The 18234-nt window shown below is 40.4% G+C and overlaps 1 protein-coding gene across 2 annotated transcripts in view; it reads right to left on the bottom strand.

Annotated features, from left to right (window-relative positions):
- The window catches only part of LCOR (ligand dependent nuclear receptor corepressor), a 72660-nt gene that overhangs the window by 11159 nt on the left and 43267 nt on the right, over positions 1-18234 (bottom strand). Inside the window, exons 5-8 of one of the 2 annotated variants that reach the window (XM_073354595.1) lie at positions 16888-16994; positions 14427-14492; positions 13936-14015; positions 5946-6078 (exon numbers count right to left, since the gene is read on the bottom strand). In XM_073354595.1, coding sequence (XP_073210696.1) covers positions 5946-6078; positions 13936-14015; positions 14427-14492; positions 16888-16994 — 386 coding nt within the window. The remainder of the gene's footprint in view (positions 1-5945; positions 6079-13935; positions 14016-14426; positions 14493-16887; positions 16995-18234) is intronic. The other variant, XM_073354596.1, reaches the window with a different exon arrangement.

The following is an 18234-nucleotide window of genomic DNA, read 5'->3' as shown; positions in this document are numbered from 1 at the left end:
AGAACCTGTCATTTTATTTGTCTGTAAAATATAAAATACCGGTATCTGGGCTTGAACCAGGGTGGATACAAATCAATGATTTTTTTTTTAATTTAAAAACAGATTTTTTTTTATAAAATGCTTTTTGAGGAAAAAACCTATCTAAAGATAGTTTTAATTAAGATACATTACAGCGCAAAAATCTCTCATCATGGAATAGGGATCATAAATTCTAATTCTATCGAATGAGACAATATATTCATGTAACGTTTAAGAAAAGTTTTGTAAATGAGTTCCTATAGTTCATGGATTAGGAACCCAATCTTATGGGGTTCCAGGGGCTTCTGTATAGATTATTTAAATTAATTTTTCTATCCAAACAAAGAGAGTCAGTGCTCAGTCTAGAAGATACCATCAGAGATGCTTAGTTTTGCAGTTCTCAAACTATGGATTTGCGTCTCCAGAGATAACATGCTTGTTAACAGCAAAAATGTTTTAAAATAAATAAATAATATATAGAGGTGAGAAAAAACAGACCTCAACCCTATTGTCCCTCTGCAAATTTGTGTACACAGAGTCAATCCCTTACCTCTTTCTAAAAGTGGAAAGTTTCAAAAAGTTCAATGAATAGAAGATTGTTGGGGGCGGAATAGTTCTGGACAAGGAGAAGAAGTCTAGAGATAAATGTGAGAAGGGAGGGACAGGCAGTAGAAACAAAAGTGAAACTGTTTGAGCAGCATATTCCAGAAATCTTGAGGTCTTCCTGAGTGTAGCCTTCACTCATTTGAGATCTACCATACTGTTCTCTCACTAGAAGGAAAAACCTATAATGGCAGCAGGCCGTAAAAGAGACCCAGTTTGGGAATATTTTAATGAAGTTCCTTTACCTTGAGGTAAGGCAAAATGCAAACAGTGCAACAAAGAAATGCAAGGTCTGGTCGCCCAAATGAAACATCATCATGAGAAGTGTTCCTTCTCAGGAGGGAGCTGCGTTGAAAGATGATGAAAGGAACATATCTGAATATTCAGGATCTTCAGGTTGGTAAACTTTTATTTCATACTTCTTTCTTAAGGACTGCCTGTCTTCCTTCTGGACTATTCTTGAATTCTCATGTTGGAGCAAAAAGTATGGTTGTTACTCTATGGTACTGTCATTTTAGATGCAGTTGTGATAAAAAATAAATAGCTGAAATAGGCAGAGCTTCCTTTGCAATTTCACCTTTAAAGTAGTACTGAGCATCAGTGAATGAAATGAGTAATACTAAATGAGCAGTACGGTAATAATAATTAAATAACTGCATTGACTTATTTTGTTTAGGAGAATCCATCCTCAACATACAGGATTCTGAAGACTATCCACCTTCAAGATCACCATAATTTTCTATAGTTTCAGAGTTATCTGCCAATGATAGTTTTTCAGTCACATCATCTATGTCACATAGCCACAGTATATCACCTGTAGCCAAAAGAAAAAAAAAAAATCTCCATCATCCAGAAACAACCGTACATAAGTTTGTGATAAGAACGTGCAGTTTACAAAAAGAGGTAATTGATGAAAAAATACTTTGGTTTGTTTATGCAACAAACTCTCCTTTCTGTATGACTGAGAACCCACACTTCATTAACATGGTTCAGTCATTAAGATACAGTCCACCCAACAGAGCAGATGTCGCAGGCAAATTGCTGGATAAAGTGTATGAAAGAGAAATTGAGCAGTGTGCAAAAGGTCTGAGAGGCCTGACTGGGATGATTTACTTGGAGATTGGTCCTGCTTTGAGCAGGGGGTTGGACTAGATGACCTCCTGAGGTCCCTTCCAACCCTGATATTCTATGATTCTATGAGGGTGAAATTGTTAACCTGAGTCTTGAGGGGGAGCAATGTCCACAATGATCCTGTTGTATGTACTTGTGTGACAACAGAAGAAGGGAATGTCTTCCTTACAGCAGGATACTTACAAGAAGTAACAGTAAAAGCTATAACAAACTGTGAAAAAAATTTCAAATGTCTAATACGCAGCTTGGGAGGAACCAAGCTAACGCTCCCCCAAGACACACGATGGAACTCAGTTGTGGACTGTTTTGAGCACTGTATCAAGAACTGGCCTAATCTCCTTTCTGAACAAAATTGTGAAAAAATAGATGGAACCGTCACAGCCAAAGTTCTCACCATGGGGCTGAAGAGAAATGTTGAACACATGCTGAGTCCCCTGAAGCCTATTTCTGTAGCCTTGCACAAAATGCAGGGAAATCGCTGGTTTATTGCTGACACTATTGAAATTTGGAAGGAACTGAGGGAGGGATAGATCAATGATTTGAGCATTGGCCTGCTAAACCCAGGCTTGTGAGTTCAATCCTTGAGGGGGCCATTTAGGGATCTAGGGCAAAAATTGGGGATTGGTCCTGCTTTGAGCAGGGGATTGGACTAGATGATCGGCTGAGGTCCCTTCCAACCCTGATATTCCGTGATCTTAAAAAGAGAAACATGCAATGACAAGGTTAAATTACAAGCATTAAAAAAACAAATGGGACAAGCACTATCTGCAGCTCATTTTCTTGCAAATATTCTCAATACTCAGTACCAGGGACAAACTTTAACAATTGAAGAAGAGGAGTTGGCTGTGACATGGACATCCAGCAATTATCCCTCTGTAATGCCAACCATCAAACTTCAGAGCTTAGGGTGAACCATTCACGACATATATGTTTGCTGATGATGTTTTAAAGAAAGCCACACCAGTGAACTGGTGGAAGTCACTTAAGCACTGGGATTCAGAGACTGTTGAAGTGATCATCTCACAGCAGTAGCTTCTTCTGCCAGTGTAGAAAGAATATTTTCTTCCTTTGGACTAATTCATTCCAAATTGAGAAATCATTTGGGACCTGAAGAAGCAGGAAAGCATGTTTTTTTTCCCCCAGATTATGAACAAACAGGAAAATGAAGGTGAAGACGACTGAGTTAGCTGCAGAAGCCAATATTTTATGTTTCTCATGTTGACCTGGCTGAGGTAGTCGATTTAATTCTTGTTTAAAAAAAATCTTTTTTTCATTTAAGTATTTTAATTAAAAACAATTTTAACAAAAACAAACCTGATTTTAAAAAACTTGAATGTTTAACTAAATTCAAAATGAATATGCTTGTTTTGTTAAAATATTATGTGTTTGCTGTTGAAGAAAAAAATCCACAATACATAGTGTTGCTGTTTTAGTTAAATAAAACAATTTAAATGTCTGTCTGGTGATGTTCTCTTCCTAATACAGCATGGGAAGAAAATCCTCCAAATATTAATGATTAACCTGTTCAACTGGAGATAGTTCACCTCCCAATGACTTCATAAATATCTGTTTCAATTACCTTTGGTAAATGAAATAACCAAACAATCATTCATTTTCTGATATAGCTGTAAAACTAATCTGAAAAGTTTTCAAACTAAATTACTTAAAAAATGTTTAGTGTGTACCTTCTAAAAATGAAACCTGTATCTATCTCTGAGTTGTGAAGAATGTGTATTAAGATTATAACAGCCAACAAGAATGCACTTTTATGTAGAAATCCACGTTTAAATAGAGTCTTCCTGACTAGTGATTTAAATTCTCCTCTACAAGGATGCATATAGCAAGCCACAATCTAACCCTAAATAAATAATACCAACAACATTTTACTCCCTGTGAAGTGTAGTTCACTATACAATCACATTTCATAATTTTATACTGGTATAATAGTCGTAAACTTCTGAAAGGTTTTGTAAATATTTAATGTATTTCTGTACATTATACTAGCCCTTCATGTAAGTTTTTCTGTTAAGGGCAGGGCATAACAAGAGTTTATCTTGGGCTGAGTTGTACCTAAGGAATATATACAGGAAAAAGACAAGATAGATTAATGAGGCTTACGTTGTAACACTGAGGACATATAAAGGCTCTTTTCACCTAAGGTGCAATCTTCCTTTTCCTCAAGGTTTTATTAAGGCCTGTTGAAGGATGTCCAAGATAGGGCCAAAGAGAGTAAAAAGAATCAAAGTTCTTGAAGCCTAGATCTCAGACCCAGATACTGCCGGCAAAAGTTTGACACATCCCCTCGAGGTATACATGGGAGGATGCAGAACTCTTCAAAAACATTAAAGCTGCCTGGGGAAATTTCACACGAGGTGGATTACATGCAGATATAGAGTGCCCACAACATGGGGTATAGTTTATAACTAGACCAATTAACATTTCCAAATAAGGAGAGAAGACACAGAACATACACCTGCAGTCACACATCACTGCAACCTGCGGCTTTAAAGGCACAGTGACTGTCATGTGCCTTCCAAGGTAGAGTGCCTCAAGATAATCTCATTAACTCATGATAAAGAATTAGGACAGAAGAGCACAAACTACTGAATATAAATGATAAATACAAATAAAATACACAGCACTTATATAGCATTTTATATATTCAAACCGTTTTACAAACAATTCTCAAATTTAAATGCTAAAGAAGAATAGTTGAGCATAACAGCAAGCAGCAGAAATCTTGCTGATGCAGCTGCACTGTCTCTTCAAGCCAGATGGACACTTCTCTTGGGTACCGTTGGTTAATAATTAGAAAATTAAACAATTTTTTACAACAAAAGTACCCATCTAACAAAAGCTTAGAATTTTCTCAAACAGAAAGAAAAATGCTACAGACTCTGGTGGACTACATAAAAGGTCTAAAGCACAGTCCATGAGTAAGGCTAAGATTTTATCACGGTTATATTTAGTAAAAGTCATGAACAGGTCACGGGCAATAAACAAAAATTCACGGAGCCGGTGACCTGTTACTTTACTAAAAATAACCAGGGGGTAGAGCTAGGAAGGGGGAAGGAATGGAGTCCCATGGGGAGATTTGGGGGAACTGACAGCCCCGGCTCCAGTGGCCGCAGCAGAGAGCACAGCCACAAGAGGCACACAGCCTCCATTCCAGAACAGGGGTACATGGCCCCAACTACAACCCCCACTAAGCCTCAGCCACAGCAGGGGGGCATATGGCCCTGGGAAGCTGCAAGGCAGGCAGGGGGCACAGGGTCCCAGCTGCAGACCCCAGCGGAAGCTGTGGGGTTAAGGTGCGCGGCCCAGGGTACAGCCCCTGGTGGAAGCCATGGGGCTGAGGCGTGCGGTCCTGGCTACAGCCCCTCCCCCAAGCCTGGGACACCGTGCAGCTGGGGCACATGGCCCTGACTGCAGCCCCCAGTGGAAGCCATGGGGCTGAGGAGTGAAGCCCCAGCTGCAGCCCCTGCCAAGCCCAGGACGCTGCCAGGCAGGGAAGCATGCTGTTACTGTCATGTAGCTGAACAAACCAAACACAAACAAACACTAAACAAAGGCCAAGACAGACAATGAGCTGCATTCTTCAGTCTGCTTGAGCTACAAGTTGACAGTAGCAAATTCTCTTTGCAAAGGGGAACTCCCCATTGGTGTAAAGCCAGTGGAGCGAAGTCCTGCATCAGTTGCTTCTCTCTCTCCTCAGTAGAGGGGAGCGCAGAGCTCTGCCACACCTATCCTTCACTAGTGTGGAGGTCCAGTGGTAGCTTATGGCAGTGGTGTAAATTAGAGCAGCCCCTCTGTGACCTAACTGTTGCTAGGACTTGGCAGTTCAGCATCATGGAACTACAACTTCCATCAAACTCTCCACTTCCCTGTAATCCAATGCAAGGGTAAGATTCTGCTGGGCAAATATTGAACACTGCTCCCTCAAAATGCAAAAAACCCCAAACAACCCAGTGCTCCTGCCAGGGTGGTTTTAGGGCTTGTAATAGGTGTCTCTCCCAGACCCTCAGAGAGAAGACTGTTTCCTCTTTACCCCTTTCTAAAACTAAACACATTAAAGGGGTAAAGTAACTGAAAACACTGAAGCAATGTTGAAAACTCCAGCAGCCCATCTCTGAGACACTCGTACTGCAGGCAAAGGGCCTGCCCAGAGATGCCATTCTTTCACTAGGACCAACCTTTCCTGTAAAAGACTGCATTGAGGAACTCTTCTGCTTGCCGCTCAAACCGAATGATTTTTGCTTGCTCTTGTCTAAGTAGAGCTTTTTGCCCAGCTTCCGAAGCTGGCTCATCCAGACTGAGTAGGTGTTCCTGCAAAAAAAAAAAAAAAAAAGTAATGAAATGAAATGTTTGTAAGCTCTCTCCCCCTGCCACATTAATAAATCACTCACAGCTATCAAGCATTCTTTAAACCAGCACAATTATAAAAAGAGGTTTTTCAACAAAAACTTGTAGTTATGCAATGACTGCCTATCCAATAGACCCATCTTGATAATTAAGGTTTAAACCTTAAGTCACATCAACAGCAACAAAATCATGAAATGCAGTATGTTGGAAAGGCCAAAATATTAAATATAAACCTAAAGAGGGTAATCAGTGCTTCTTCCAGTATGACAGCAGTAGAGGAAATGAGGGATATCTAGGACAGAGAAAAGGCTGAATATTTCACCGTGCATTTGGCCAAGAAACTGGCTTCGAACATTTAATCTTCATTGAGAACTTTTAGTTCTATATGAAATAGAAGATGACAGAACACACAGAAAATAATTCTTATCCCACCCCCACATTTTGCACAGCTTCCAGGCAAACTGAGCACTGTCTGTGGCAAGACACATATCACCAACTTTTAAATGGAGAATAACCTTCTAGATTCACAATATTGCCACTAAACTGGAATGAACAGAAGAATCACAAGCTCGTGAAATCCCTCTTACAACTCAACTGAGAGCAACTGGTTGGTTTCAAGAATATTCCAAAAGAAAAAGCTTCATTATGACAGAGAGAGAAGTGTGCATGTGTCACTACTATTTTTAAAAAAATTAGAAAACTGTAGTTAAGAAACCTAAAGTCAAAAGTCTAGAAGTGTACATGTTCATTTATTTTTAAAAGTGCAGTTGGTATGCATTATTTGGCAAACCTTAATTATATTTAGTTGTACTGTAGTATATTCACACACTGTCTATTAAATCTTTCCTATAAAATGGGTGGAGACACTGGATATTGCAAATGACCAGGTTTTCAGGTTACCAAAGTAAGAATTAGCTAGGTTCTACTATACATAATAATGTTCTCTATTTACTCTGTCTCTGAGTAGATTGGTTGAGTTGGAAAGGCATATTCCCTTTTGTGTACATCCACGTGTGTGTGGTGTGTATAAGAAAGTGGGGTAGTTCTTTTTAAAAGTCATTTTTGCAGATTGTAAATTTGAGTTGATATTTGTCCATGTTATATTTTACATTGTTTGGTGCAAGGAAGGTGTTATGACAAATTCATTTTAAAAAGTGTGAAGTGCTATACAAATTAGGTGCAACTCTTTGGATTCTGGGAAGCTGCCACCGCCACAGAGTTTGGGAGATGTTTCCCAGTTATCTCCCACTATTTACAAAGGCACTTTAAACAAAAGAGGCAGTGCAGCTTAGTGGATAGAGCACTGGAGTGGAACTCTGGAGACCTGGGTTCCATTCCCAGGTCTACCACTGGCCTGTTGGGTAACTTTAGGCAAATCACTTCATCTCTGTGTGCTTCAGTTTCCCCCTCTGTACAAAGGGGATAAAGATACTGACTTCCTTTGTAAAGTACTTGGAGATGTACTGACGAAATGTGCTACATACAAGCTAGGTATTATGATGTTTGCGTATTTTATTATTCCTTCCAAATGACTCATTTGTACATTTCATTATTTCAGGCCATTTCTCCAATTTAAAAAGATTGTTTTATTTTTGAATATTCTCATCCAATGCATTTGCTATCCCCCGATGAACATCACGTAATCCACAAATTTCCGTAGCGTACTCCCCACTCCATCCTCTAAACAACTGCTACAAATACATTACTCTTTTCATTATACTTCAGTTAGAAAGATTGTTTTCTTTCCTTTTAAAAAAATGTGTGTGAATCTGACTGCTTGTGAAAGCAAGACACTCAGCACAGACTAGAGCCAAGAGCAAGGGCAGGCTTTTCTCCTAAATAGCTCTGCTAAGGCACCTCAATCTTGGCCTGCTCCACCGTCATCCCAACCCTGAGCTTTCCTTGAGCACAGTCTGCTCGTCATGCTGAGTTATGTGGTGACTGATGTGGACAAAAGAGGACTAGGAAAGGACTATGAAAATAATTTTTACTTCTGATCTCAGGATTTAAACATACATCTCTGGAAGTGCATCAACTCATTGTCCCATCTAGTCCCCCCCACAGAAACAGTAAGAATGGTGATGGGAGATAAGTGAGGGCTTGGAAAGGGGAAGAAGGTACTGACCAACACCATAAAGCTGGACAGTGTGCAACTGTTTTCTCCAGGCTGCAATTTCAATTACACAACTCTAATTCTGTAACTACACCAAAACAGCACCAATTCAATCCACTCTGTGCTGTCCAGCTCCCTTCCTAGCACCGTTAAAAGGAAGGATGTGAACTGAACACAGAACTAGCGTGTAAAGCAGTCAGACAGTACAGAGAGCATTCAAGCTGACTGAAATCTCACGTCTGTGCCAGAATTACAAAATAATTACAGCACTGTTCTAGAAATTGCAACCTAGAACTCCCTAAAAGAAGCCAGATAAAGATATGGTTGAAGTAGTTTATTGGAAGGAAGCGAGTTCAAACAAACCAGTACTATCCATAATTAAACTCTGCGCCAAGTGAAACGACATCCTTTATAATTTAATTCACAATTTAATCTCCAGGGCGTTTTTACTTGAAGTAATAAAATATATGGTTATATACCACCCTGTCTGCAGCCCCCTCAAAAATATCACACTTGGTGTACATACGGCGCTAAGGACATCAGCAAGGGTTGGAACGCTGCATAGGCAGATCCATCTTTCCATGGGAAAGGATAGGGAAGAAAGCACTTCACATTGCTCAAGTCATTTCTCTGGAGTGGCATTGCCCAACCACATCCATCTCTCCTCCAGAGGGATGATCTTCATGACAAAGAGCCACCGTGAAAGTAAGGGAGGGATAAACGGGAGGGTTCCAAAAGAGGTTCCAAGGGTTCCAAAAGAGGCTCTAATGTTTCAACCCACAGTGGGCCTGGGGAGGAGAACCTACTAACAGGATTATTTTTACTGCATTAACAGGGAAGTTAAAAGTATGATCATACAGATTCCTTTGATGCTGTAAGAAACACAGCAGGTACAGGGAGCCTTCCTAGCTGCCTCCAGTTATTGGTCTACCAGTTATGAATTCATACCAATGTGAAGGTCAGACTAGATCAGGGGTTCTCAGAACAAATTTTTTGGTGGCCTCAGAGTGCAGCCACCAACTCTTGCTGATGGCCGCTCTCACACTTTTCCCTAAAATACTTAATTAGCTTTAGGAAAAACAAATAAATATGCACATATACATATCCAAATTAGTGTAATTTATTTATTGCTAGCTAGTAAATCTGATGTGAAAAGTGATATTAACAAACAGATAAGTATCAATTTTCCTAGCAGACTTACTCAGCCCCGGCAAGCCTGGGGACAAATTAAGCTCCACCTTTCTAGGGGCAGTGGGGCTCAGGTTTTGGACTTCAGCCCTGGGGTGGCGGGGTGGCAGGCTCTGGCTGTGGGGCTTCAGGCTCCAGTTCCGAGCTCTGGCTGCGCAGCAGCAGGCCTCAGACTCCGGTGGCGGGGCTTCAGGCTCTAGCCCCCCACAGCCAGAGCCTGCCACCCTGCAACCCCAGGGCTGAAGCCCAAAGCCTGAGCCCCACTGCCCTTGGGAAGATGGAGAACCCACCGGGTGCCTGCTCCTCCTGTGTTGTGCCCTAGGTGTCTCCAGAGGGTGGCAGAGCCCAACACTTGCTGGCAGCCCCAGCATCCAACACCAAGGCAAGGCATCCAGGAGCAACAGGGAGGGGGAGTGGCTGCTACTTTGCCCCCGCCCCCAGCCCAGTAGGCTGTGGTCTCCAGAAAAGTCCCTGGTGGCCGCATTTGAGAAACGCTGGACTAGATGACCATAATGATCCCTTCTGGCCTTGGAATCTACACATTTCTGGTACTGCAGCCACTCTCACCTTCTTCCATCTGTTTAACTCTTTTGATAAATAAACTCGGTCTAATTCTATGATGACTGACACTCAGCTTAGCCTTGGAACATCTCTCCTCTCCAGCCTATTCAGAATCTTAAATCAAATCCTCCTCGGGCCTAACATGTTTGGATAATGAAGAGCCTCAAGTCCCTATGTTATTTCGAGTGTTCTTTTGATGCATTCCCCTCCTGCGCGTTTACTTCTAAAATTTCCTTTGACCAGTGAGAGCAGAACTCCACCCAACAGTCCAAATGTGGCCTGTCCTACATTTTTTCTACTCACTTGTTTAAAAATGCCACACAGTATAAGGGATATAGTAAGTGCAGAGCTTAATTTGTAATGGAAGAGGTGCCAGGGCTCAAACAGTTTTTTTACTTTCATAACTGACACGCAAGCCCAGAGATGCTGGGGCTATGAACTGCCAAGCCCAGAGGTGCCAGGATTCAGCCCTGGCACAAATTAAGCAGTGAGTAAAGTGACCCTAAAGAGTAAGCATTTGCTGCACATTAACGTCTATACTTTAAGGTTTATCCCACTCAATGTACACAACCGTCAAGTCCTGTGCACAACTGGAACCATGTGTTGATACTAGAAAGAAAAAGCTAGCATGCTACATTCACAATACAGCAGGGACATCCAAGCTTTCAGCTACGGGTTGTATTAGCAATGGGACAGGAACAAGAGGACCATACCTGATTTGCACAAAATGGACCAAATTGCAGATGCTCATCTTAGATTTTTGCCATGCACCGAGCAATACCTGACCCTTCAGTATCTTTATTTTCTGTGGGACTGTTTGTCTAAATAGGCAATTCAGATTCACCCAAATCCTTCTCAAATCTGCTTATCCGCCATCTGATTCCACTTCCACAGATGGGGCCTCCCAGCCTTGTATCAGCTCCTGATAATAGAGCCAAGCTCATCCTTGATGTAAATCCATTGTCTTCGATTGAACTAAACCAAGGATTAACTTGATTCACAGAGTTTGCATTTCGTGCGGTTTTGGAACAAACTGATATATGAAACAGTAATAAGTCACCAGGAGCAGATGGGATTCAGCCAAGAGTTCTAAAGTAACTCAAACATAAAATTGCAGAACTACTAAATGGGATATGTAACCTATTGCTTAAATCAGCCTCTATACCAGATGACTGGAGGATAGCCAATGTGACACTGATTCTTTTTAAAGGCTCCAGCGGCAATCCTGGCAATTACAGGTGGTATAACTTCAATACCAGGAAAACTGGTTGAAACTACAGCAAAGAACAGAATGATCAGACACATAGATGAACATGATTTGTTGGGGAAGAGTCAATACAGCCTCTGTAAAGGGAAATCATGCCTCATAATCTATTAGAATTCTTGCGGAGGAGGGGGGAATCAACAAGGAAGGGGAATCCAGTGGCTATAGTTTACTTGGACTTTCAGAAAGCCTTTAACAAGGTCCCTCACCAAAGGCTCTTAAGCAAAGTAAGGAGTCATGGGATAAGAGGGACAGTCCTCTCATGGATCAGTGACTGGTTAAAAGATAGGAAACAAAGGGTAGGAATAAATGGTCTGTTTTCACTGTGGAGAGAAGTAAATAGCAGTGTCCCCCAAAATCTATACTGAAGTCAGTTTCTGTTCCATGATCTGGAAAAAGGGATAAACAGTGAAAGGGCAAAATTTGCAGATGATACAAAATTACTCAAGATAGTTAAGTCCAAAGCAGACTGTGAAGAGTTACAAAGGAATCTCACAAAACCACGTGACTGGGCAAAAAAATGGCAGATGAAAGTCAATGTTGATAAATACAAAGTAATGCACATTGGAAAACATAATCCCAACTATACATACCAAAAGGATGAGGTCTAAATTAGCTGTAACCACTCAAGAAAGAGGTCTGGGAGCCATCGTGGATAGTTATCTAAAAACATTTACTAACATGCAGCAACAGTCGAAAAAGCTAACAGAATGTTAGTAACCAGTAGCAAAGGGATAGATAATAAAACAGATAATATCATAATGCCACTACAGAAATCTATAGTACAACCACACCTTGAATTCTTAGTACAGTTCTGGTCACCCCATCTCAAAAAATAACTGGATAAGTTCATGCAGAATAGGCCCATCAATGGCTATTAGCCAGAATGGACAGGGATGGTGTCCCTAGCTTCTGCTTGCCAGAAGCTGGGAATGGGCGACGAGGGAAGGATCACTTGATGATTTCCTGTTCTGTTCATTCCCTCTGGGGCCCTTGGCATTGGTCACAGTCAAAAGACAGGATACTGGGCTAGATGGACCTTTCGTCTGACCCAGTCTGTCTGTTCTTGTGTTCTTAAAAAAAAAAGATATATTAGAATTGGAAAAAGTACAGAGAATGACAACAAAAATGAGGAGGAGTATGGAACAGCTTCCACCTGAGATCAGATTAAGAAGTCAGGGACTGTTCAGCTTGGAAAAGAGATGACTAAAAGGAGATAGAGGTCTATAAAATCTTGACTGGTGTGGAGAAAAAATAAATAAGGAAGTGTTATTTACCCCTTGACATAATAACAAAACCAGGGGTCACCCAATGAAATTAATAGGCAGCAGGTTTGAAACAAACATAAGGAAGTACTTCTTCACGCAACACATGATCAACCTGTGGAACTCATTGCCAGGGGATGTTGTGAAGGCCAAAAGAAATAACTGGGTTCAAAAAAGAATTAGATAGATTCATAGAAGATAGGTCCATCAATGACTATAAGCCAAGACAGACAGGGCCACAAGCCAATGCTCAGGGTATCCCTAAACCTTTAACTGCTAGAAGCCAGGACTGGATGACAGAGAATGGATCACTCAATAATTGCCCTGTTCAGTTCACTCCCTCTGAAGCTAGATGGACCACTGATCTGACCCAGTACGGCCACTCTTATGTTCTTATGACAGCAGCTACCACAATAGTACAGCATTACTCTAACAAAGCAGATCGTATTCAGAACTCACTGTGTTGGTCAGGGGTGTCTCTTAAAGGAAGACAAGGTACCCCTCTCAAAACAGTTCTGCATCTGTTTTCTTTCCCCCCTCTGAGAGCCTTAACAAAAAATCTTAATATACAAGTAAGTAGAAGGTGGCAATGTCATGAGCATTGTGGCTAACAGCAGCTAGGAGCCAGCAACATACAACAGTAAGGCACTTCCTATTTGCACAAACCACATTGCCTTGAGCTGTTGCAGAGAAGGCTTTGTCATTTTTTTTCAAGTGTGCTGGGAGAACCTGCTAACAGACCACATGCTATATTATACTATGTGATCACTTCCTGCAGAAAGAAGTCAGAGCAGAGGACCAGCTAGCCAGATTTCACTGAGACAGTTAAGCCTTTCTGCCTACATTACAGAACCACATTTCTGCACATGGACTGGGCAGTGACCATGTGCTAGCACTTGTTGCAAGCATGGGTACAGTCTGGCTATAAAACTTGTGTGTGGACACAGACTGTGCTCCTCCACATCCAGGCTGTGACTTGGTTACAAATGTGGCAAACAACTCTATTATGTAGATGAGCCCTTTTATTCAGGGAAAAACAGGTCCCAGGATATGGAACAAGACTGCATGCCAGGACTCTGCATCTCCATGCCACAGAGGAGGGCAGTCACTGACTACAGTGAGGATGTGCAAGCCGCAATGCTTACAATGGAGCATGTGATCCATACTTTCTTTCCAGGTAGTCCTTTAAAACAAAAATAAACAAAAAACCAAACAACATACACCACACACAGAGAGAAGTTACACAGAAGAGAGAAATCTTTGCCCATTAACTTGTATTAGGTTTACCAATGGAAAAAAATTTTAAGAGGGAAAGGGGAGTGTTAGGGGGAATGACAGATCTTCCTCCAGTTACATAATTATATTTCTATATAACTGGGACAAGTGGAAAAAAAGCACAACCTACTAGCTTTACACATCTGCATTGTTACCTTCACTTTTTCTCTTCGCAAGCAGCAGAAAAGACAATTTTCATCAAAAGACCAATCAGAAACACCTTCGGGCTCGCAGTCTGTAAATCAGAGGAATAGCAAATTACTTCATATTCATAAACCACAACTTACTGGTGCCAAAAGACAAACCAATAAATACCTGTTTTACAACATTCTTCCCTAGATTCTGCAGATGCAGATTTAGTTTCTGACATGGTTTAAATCCCAGAATATTACAAAACTATATACAATTGATCTACGCACAATGAACCTGTTTTTTTCTAAGCAACGCCAAATACACTGCCAGCTACATAAAGATGAACGCACATTCATTAGTAATTTTAGCCAATATGAAACTAACTGTGAGCACTGCCTGGGGGGAGGGAAAAAAGCACAAATCACCACGGTAACACACATTTTCTAGAGGCAGAGCTGAAATTGCTTCTGTGGTTAGAAATGCAGAACAAGACACAAAAATAAAGACTGAATACCTTTAAACAAACAGAGATCTTTTAATAATCCAGGTCCAAACAGCCCTTCTAGAATACTTTCAAACCCTAAAAGCAAAGAAAAGAATTGTTAGCTTTCCAGATTAAGGACGTCACTACCAGAATATTTACAATAGCAGTCCTGTATTCATCTATTCCAAGAACAAACGTGATCATGTTTTCTCCTAGTATTCCCAAGATCTATAGGTCAGTTGAAATGCCTGAACTACCAAAAAAATCATAACAAAACCTGGAGTCCAGGTTCATTACAGTACTTTTACAGATAACTGGATTACAATATAGAACCATGTTAGACAGAATGGAAATGATTTTGGAAAGATAATGTGAAGTTTTAGTTTCTACAATGTACCTCTCAATTCAAGGCACTTTCCCAAAATATTCATTCCTTAAGCATCAAAATTCAATTTCAAAGGATGTATAATTTTCCCAGTGAAAAGCCCTTTGGCCTCTTCATCACAAATGATTCTGTGCCTTGTTCTAAATTTCAATATTCTGAATTTCAACATAGGCTAGAGTCAATTTTCAAACTTCTCCCTCATAACTTCTTGGGGAGGAGGAATCCGAAAAGGAAGAGAATTTCAGCAATCCTATACCACATAAGAAACAAATTCAAATAATTATATATTCAGCGTCACCAGCCTACATCTTATATATAGTCCAAATTACCCTCATGCAATGTTCTATGCCTCTCAAGTGCTAATCAATTTTAGTTCCCTCAGAAAAAGATTAACCCTCTCTCCTAAATTAGTGCCACTATATAAAGTCAATATTAATCTAAATCCTACCTAGCAGCAAAGTCTTCAGAGGCATTAACTACCCAATATTGACCAGAAGACAAGTTAAAAGTGAGTGAATACTGAAAGGGCAAAGACAGTCTTAAAAAGGGAGACACAGTCAACTCAATCCTATTTCTGTATGAAAATGTTTTACCTACTGCTGCCAGAAGTGACACCTAAGATTGTAACTGAAAAAAAATCAAAGAAGAAATATTTCTCTAAGTATGGTTACTCTGTGCATTTGATAGCACTTTGTGTACAGTCAGTTCATCAGTTTCTCCTGTTTGTGTGGGTCTTTCAAACACAGCAATAGAAGAGAGAAAATCATTTTTGAAACTGAGGAGAAAATGTGGTTGTAAAACCACAGAAACTGGCAGGGGGTTTCAGGCCTGAAACTACTTTCAAGTTTTGTTTTTAAACTGGTTAGAATTCAAGTTGATTTACAGCAACTAAGCTTAATATTGGAAAAGAGCAGTTATTTCAGAAGGCAGCACTGCTCCCTGTGCGTACAGAATCCTGACCTGATGTCATGTCTTATCCTTTGGACAGCACGGTCGGGGTCTCAGTGGAGACCACGAACAGCACTACTCCTCCATTTGATGCTAGCTACAGTTCTTGTGCAACACTAGAAGCATTAACAACTTTCGACATCAGATCTAAGACCTTGGAAGCACTTCTAGCATTTGATGCCATTTAGATGCTAAAAGTACTGCCAAGGCATGATCTCAATGGCGGTAGCACCTCTAGTATGAACACGGAGACCGATGCGAATATTCAATGCTAGAAGAGCTGGGGAGGAGAGCCAAGGTGAAAAAATGGCAACCGTGAAGAGGAAGAGGGAAGAGAGGAGAGAACATCAGAGGAAGGATTATTTAAGGAGATAAAGAAAAAAGATCCCATCAAGCAGCACTCTGTCAAGCAGACAAGCAGCACTGCCTCCAAAAGAGCCAATTCAGGCTTCAAGAAGTGGCAGAAACAATGGGGAAGGGCCGACCCACCTTACCTAAGAGAAGAAAAATAGAAGAATCAGGGTATTGACCCTTACGTTCCAAATTTTGACCCCTTTACTATGATTGATGGGACAATGACCATACAACTCACTTATGAAATAAACCCTAAAGTAATATGGCCAATCAACCTCACATCTTTTCATGTTTTTGTTGTTCAAAAAAAAAAAAAAATCAATGGAGCACAGAGATTTAACTCAAACTCACCATTCTTAAAATAGTGCCTGACGATGACTCATGCCCCACAGTTTGTCATGTATGCAACAGCATATTGCAATCACGGCCGAGTTTTACAGTCTGGATATTGTACAATCATAGTTCGCTAGCCCACTGTTCTTACTGATGTTAATGCCACTCAGTTTTTATTAATATTAAATATTGGATTTAGCAGTTGCATAGCAACGGCAGAACATCTTATGTGCAATGCTTGACATTAAAAATGGCAAATAAGGGAAGAATGAATGTATTCAAAAATTATACTAAGGACCTGGCAGAACAACCATGCAGCCGAACCAAAAAAAATGCAGAGTGCAACATAGCAAAGGTGGAGTAAGACTTGCCATGTTATGTTCAATCACTTAGGATTTCAAAAAAGCATTTGTGCAGAATGAATCATGCATAATATACTAAAAACAAAATTTTGAAAAAGGAACTGCCTACTTTTTATAGTATTTTTTCTCTCCATTGTCACTGCTCTTAGAAGCTTGAAAAGAACATTTCTTTTCCCACCGATTTTGTCCTTTTCCATTTGGAAGATGATTTTTTCCCTGCATTTCAAATGGAATAAAAATTAACATGGCTGCCTTTGTTAAATTCTTTGTGTGTATATTTTCATCTTCTACCTCAGTATTTGATAGTTCACCGCAGCTAAAGAGCAGGGCCAGTGAAAAAATCACAGAAAATCACAGACAATGAGAGGAGAAGGAGGGGAATGAAGATCCCATGATTTCTGAGGGTTTCTGCAGTTTTTAACATTTCCCAGACTGTTCCACAGAATCTATGCTTCTATACTGTCTAAAGCTTTGTCTAATGTTAAAAGTGACCTGCAGAGGGAAGACAGGGAAAAACAAACAGAATTTGTCTTTTTATTCTTTATAATACATTAATAATGCTCAAAAGTGCTGGGGGGTTTTTAGGGGTTTGGGGGGAATTTTTTTTGCTTGCACATTAGTAGTTAGATCTTGTTCACTCTAGAAGGCTCTATGGTGTCTGGAGAATTAGTAAAGCAGTCAAAAACCTCCAAACCGGAACAACTGACAAGGGAATGCATTTCTATATTCAGACTATTAAAAAGTTTTAAATATTGTTAACACCCATTTCCTTCAATACCTAAAAAAATGTTACTTTAGGTGCAAGAGTTAACAACACATCCTCCAAGAACTTTCTAGCAAAACCTGAGGAGAGTAGACTTCATATTGACCTTCCTGATGTTTGCTTGTAAGGTTAAAAAAACCCACATGCGTGTCAGGCCTTCTTTGTCAATCATAAAGAAACTACAGGTAAAAATCCCAATTAAAACAAAAATTTTTGCAAGTCATCTCTGAGACCCTGCCCAATGTACACCAACAAGCTGCCCACCCATTAACCCAGCCTTGGAAAAAGAGTGTGAATTCTCTTCTCCACAACTATGTTCACCTTCATGAAGTGTTGGCTTCAAAATCTGGATGTGCCATTTACCCACTAACAGTAGTGAGCTCAATAAAGCAGGTTGATTATCCAGGTTTTCATGCTCACATAGTACCAGAGTGCCTTTGCCTCTATATCTAGGTAACTGTAAAAAGAGAATGGACACTTCCCCCCCCCCCAAACACATGACCTGGCAAAGAGGTATTATGGAGCCATGATGCTACAAACAGTTTTCCTAACCCATATGCAGAAAAATGGTGGCTCAATACTTCAAGCTTTGAAAAAGATCTAATTAGGGTGTAAGCACCTCAGGTCTTCTTTTAGACCCAATAGCCAACAACATTTGCAGTGCTTAACCAATAATAAGGCTGCTTAAAATAT

The sequence above is a fragment of the Lepidochelys kempii genome, chromosome 7, assembly GCF_965140265.1.
Source record: "Lepidochelys kempii isolate rLepKem1 chromosome 7, rLepKem1.hap2, whole genome shotgun sequence".
NCBI classification, from domain to species: domain Eukaryota; kingdom Metazoa; phylum Chordata; order Testudines; family Cheloniidae; genus Lepidochelys; species Lepidochelys kempii.
This window is presented reverse-complemented; position numbering and strand designations above follow the sequence as displayed.